This window comes from Montipora capricornis, chromosome 11 (assembly GCF_036669925.1).
Source record: "Montipora capricornis isolate CH-2021 chromosome 11, ASM3666992v2, whole genome shotgun sequence".
Taxonomy (NCBI): domain Eukaryota; kingdom Metazoa; phylum Cnidaria; class Anthozoa; order Scleractinia; family Acroporidae; genus Montipora; species Montipora capricornis.
In genome coordinates, this window is record NC_090893.1 from 25,611,467 (window position 1) to 25,616,466 (window position 5,000).

The window sequence follows — 5,000 nt, forward strand, 5'->3', positions numbered from 1 at the left end:
CAGGTGGTAGGAGAACAAAACTGATTGACATTACATTTCATCGAAACTTTTAAAATTCCATTTTTAGCGCTTCGAGTCTGTCTAACTGTCATGATCAGCAAAAAGTTAACAGATATTTCAAATTCGGACATATAGTTGAATCGTTTACATCAGGCTCCGCGTTTGAAGATAGAGTCTTAAAACTATACATTTCTTTTTTGCTTTATGTCTAAATATCTTAGTTACAACGGTTGGCCGAGTGACATTCACCAAGTTACTTATGTATAAGTTACAAATTTATTTCAGCGCTAAGTTTTTAGGATAAAACGTGAGCAACTATTTAACCGTTTGCCATGTTAACCATGAGTCCTATCAACTTTCAGTGGAAAACAAAACCGAAATTGATATTGACAGCAAATTATTTCAGAACTTTCTTAATATTCTTTAACACGACATTAGCAGCTGGTAGCCAAGAGAAGCTAGTTTGTCTTTCCGTAAGGTTTAATCTTGCGATGGAGCTTTATCGCCACACTCATTGGTGTAAAGTTGTATTTTTCATCTCCTTGCTGCATTGTGTCTGGGGTGAGTCCGACTTCATGTTTAGTTAGTCATCATGATAAAATATGGAAGACTGTAAGCACGGAAGCTTGCAGGGGTCATGCGATATGAGAGATGCATCATGCAAATTCAAAAATGCGTGAGGAAAAATCCGATTTGCGGGTTAGAAAATGTGTGATAAAATATGAAAGATCCTAGTTTGAAAATCTGAGACGAGAAGTAGAAAATGTTAAATAAAAACGGATGTCAGAAACAGGGACGCGTTAGAGGGAAGTCGAGGAAGGGACACTGGGGGAGTGAAGAGTCTTTAAAAAAAGGAATCTCAAAAACGGGACTGAAATTTCTAAAAGGGAGAACTATCAGTGGTCTGATCATCTGCAAATCCTTTAAAATATTAGCTTCCTCGCAGCAAAAGTTTCCGTAAGGTCCTGAGCTGTACTGTGCAGCCAATTGAGTCACAATTATAGCTTTCCAGCGGAGTTTTCTTTTGGTTGACATAATGCTACAAAACCGTTTCAAATGTTTCTTGACCTATCACACACATCTCAGTTGAACAACAATTTCCTCTCAGTAAAACGGCGACAAACATTGAAGCTAGCTAGTTCTTTTTGGATTATTGGCAAAAGCCAAAGAAAACTTAAATTCATCCATATGATATTGACTCAACATCTGGCTGCCGAGCAAAATATTTCAGTGGTTTTCCTTCCATGTGGAACATTCTTTGGGAAAATTTGGCCTTGTATTTGGTTTTCATACTTTTCGTTGTCCACTGTACATCCCTTTTGCTAATGATATCCTTTTTCGTGCTACCGTAATATGTCAAAACCACTATTACACAACTTACAATAACGAAATGACCTGAAAACTAATAAACCCAAGAAACCAAGAGGCATCTTTGGACTTTATACATTGTCATCAATATTTAATTCTATTGAACACTAGTGCTTCCAGTTTTACTCATCAAAATCCTTTGAAGGAGCTGTTAATTGTATTTTGAAATATATAGCAGCTACAGAATATAGTTTTGTAGGCATTCGGTTTCCGCGAGAGTTATTCCACTTCTCATGCAATAAGCAAAAACAACTGGTCCAAATGAATTCTGCGCGATCGCAACAAAGGACGCTCGATGATAGTCGGTCCGTTATACTTAGTTATCTATATTGATGATATTTCTTGGGGAATTGCTTCAATAAAATGTTTTTTTTTTCTCTTTGCTGACGACCCCAATTTCTTCTTTAAGCATTGTGTTCTAAGCGCCTTAATTGAAGAATTGACTGAACATTGAACTTGAAACTGTCTCGCACTGGTTTAGGTCTCTTAATATTGAGAAAACCAACCTCATAGTTTTCAGACCTACGCCGAGTGATTTAAGTCATGTAATTATAAAACAAGTTTAAAGTACAAAATTTTTAGTGTTGTTGATCAGGTTATTAATTTGAAGACTCATGTAGTCTTTCAGACATAGTTTGATGTTATTCTGGTTTGAAAAAATTTGAGTGTAGCTCAGAAAGTTACAAATGATTTAAAGAGCCAACTTTTCGACACTCATGAGGAGTGTCTTCATCAGGGGTAATCCATCGTCATCGCAAAGGGTACAAATAGGTGTCACATAAACCAGTTTCTAAAAACGAGAATTTCGAAATGATTAGAGATCTGGGATCATTATTTACCTTGCGTTTACGCGCGGACATCACATTAACGTGCCGGATATGTCGCGGCATTGTGGGCGATGAATCGGTTGATTCCACAAAGTCAGACACTACTTACAGGCTAAGTCACTCTTAGCTTTGCATTATGCGCTAATTTATTTCTCGTCTTGTATTGTATGGTTCTTTGCATACATATCTCACCTACATAGGACTGTGAAGTCCAAAACTTACACTCAAAGTAAACAACCTTTGGTTAAAAATCAAAGCTTAAAATTTTTTGCCAGTCAAGTGTTAGCAGTCGCACTTTCAAAATCTGAAGAAAAAAAAAAGTAATTTTTTGATCATAGTAGCACTTTAACACAGCCCCTTTATTGTGATATTTTAGGTGATTTTGTAAGAATGTGATCCTCGCCATCTCGCAAGTTAGTGGTGACAGTTATTATTAGTCCAATAAGCTAAATGATGATCTATAGGGGAACTGACGCACGTGATAACGCTATCATTGTTGTTTATTTATTATTCAGTGGAAACCGCCAAATTGTATTGAGAATACTCGGTCATCATCTCTTCGTAAGAGCTGTGAGGTTCCTTTGTATAACATACAACGACAAAAACGACTGTGCCACTTTGGAGAATTTGTCAGTACCACTATGTGTATATTATCAATTGAAATTCTTTTTCTCTCCTTTCATTGTCATTGTGCGAATAATTATACAGCTCAGTTTTATGTTCTCATTTGATTGTTTTCCCCCAATGAAGGAGGCTTATGTGATCCACCTGTGTTTCAGACTTCCTCATTTAACATCTAGGAACCAAGAGTGAATTAGATAAGAGTGTTGATCTATCACTTTACGGCCTTGCTCTAGCACAGTCACAAATGGATTTATTTATTTTCTCATACACTTTGCGCCCGAAACAAACAAAGGGCCGCCAATTTTAACCAATCAGATAAAGCGATGTCACGCGTGACTGGTTCTGCCATGATTTTTCAGCGACATAACACCTGATATTTGCGGGAACGGGTATTCTAAAAAGAGACTCATTTGTGATTGTGCTGGGGACCCCACCCATGCCATAACAACACTCCTATCAACCTCGTTCCCAGGGTCTCTCATCTTAACGCCTGGGGCGAGCGCCTCTCCTCGCTCGCCCCAGGCGTTAAGATGAGAGACCCTGGGAACGAGGTTGCACTCCTATCTAATTCACTCTTGCTAGGAACTGAATATACGATGGACAGGTGGTAGATGAACGAAATTTATTGACATTACATTTCGTCGAAACTTTATCAGTGATTCCAGTATTAGCGCTTCTAGTCTGTCTAACTGGCATGATCAGCGAAACATTTACGAAGATCTCAAATTTTCACAAATAGCTGGATCTTGAATTTTAGGCTCCGCCTTTGAAGGTAGTCTCTAAATTGCACATTGTTTTCCTCTTTGATTCTAATGGCCATAGAAACATGATTATTAAGTAGAGAGATCAGTTTATTCCCCTCTTCTAGCATATACTTAGCAATTATTCCATGAGCGCGCGTTGGATATAAGCTGCGTAGCGCCGAGTTGGCTATAACCAGTCTCGTCTCCAACAAGTGCGAATGGAATAACTGTTTTATTAAATTTAGAAAGTACGAAATAGGAGCGAAAAAAGCGAGCAAATCCGAGCGAAAACGAAAAAAACTTGATGAGAATTGATGGGATGTTGTGTAAGACCTTTTGGTCAGACAGACGCAGACTCATCACAAGAACATTTCTTGCCTTTTCGCGTACTTCTAAACGTCAGAATTGATCCAAACTTTCCTCAAAAACGTTTTTTTGTTGCTTTATTCAGAGAGAAATTTCGTTTTCTGGCGAAAAGAAAAGTTTAGCTTAGCAACGCTTAGAGCAATCATTTACCATATAAGGTCAAAATAAGGTATGTGAGCTGCACAGTAAGTTCTGTTTTCTGGCAAGGGGAATGAAGCCCGAGGTTTTTAAAACAAAACATCAATACTTTTTGCCTATAGTTGCGCGTTTCTGTATTTGGACCAGCAAAAAACATGGCCGATACCCCGGGGCAGGCTTTACCTCTCATCGCGCAGAATGCCTGGACATCATTAATTATTTATAACCGGTGAAGCGGCAAATTTTGAAAGCGGGCGTGCCTTGAAATGTCCTGAATATTTTTATGGGTGTCATTTCAGCTGCGGTAAAGCAATTGTGGATTAAGCTCAAACCAGACACCCTAAGAGAAGATTAGAACTACGATATCTTTCGACCTATTTTCTTTAAGGCCAATGAACCTACTAAAGCTGTCTACCAAAAGCTAGTAATTAAAAAGAGAAATCTACCCTGTAGAGTCAAAAGAAATGGTCCATAGACTACATGTGCGAACAAAATGAATGTGTGGACTGGAAGGCCGTATACTAAAAGCCTTTTCAATGTACCAAAATTTAAAAACTTTTAGAATTTCAGTTTAAACTGTTTGACAGAATGCTAGCCACTAATAGTTTCCTGAAAAAAATTAATGACATATGCGGTTTCTGTCAAAAGGAAGAGGAAACACTAATACACTTATTTTGGAGCTGCACAGTAACTAGTTTCTGTAACTGGATATTAGAAATGTCCTATTTCCCGGAAATTTGCATAAGTTTGTTTACAAGGGTCTATATGGAATTTACAATTTTCGTTTACGGTCGTTAAAACTTGATTCTGAAAGAAATACTTCACGAAAATAATCTGAAGAGAAGTCCTTTTTGAAAGGTATTCTCGCTATTCACTGTCGTCAGACCTTAAAGGATTTATAATGGTTCGAAAAAACTCCCATACACTCTGAATA

At 37.7% G+C, this 5,000-nt stretch overlaps 1 protein-coding gene across 1 annotated transcript in view; it reads left to right on the forward strand.

Annotated features, from left to right (window-relative positions):
• Positions 1 to 447: 447 nt before the first annotated feature.
• Positions 448 to 5,000, forward strand: part of LOC138023267 (neuropilin-2-like) — a 104,889-nt gene continuing 100,336 nt past the window's right edge. The window contains exon 1 of the mRNA XM_068870284.1: positions 448 to 561. Coding sequence (XP_068726385.1) covers positions 492 to 561 — 70 coding nt within the window. The 5' untranslated portion in view covers positions 448 to 491. The remainder of the gene's footprint in view (positions 562 to 5,000) is intronic.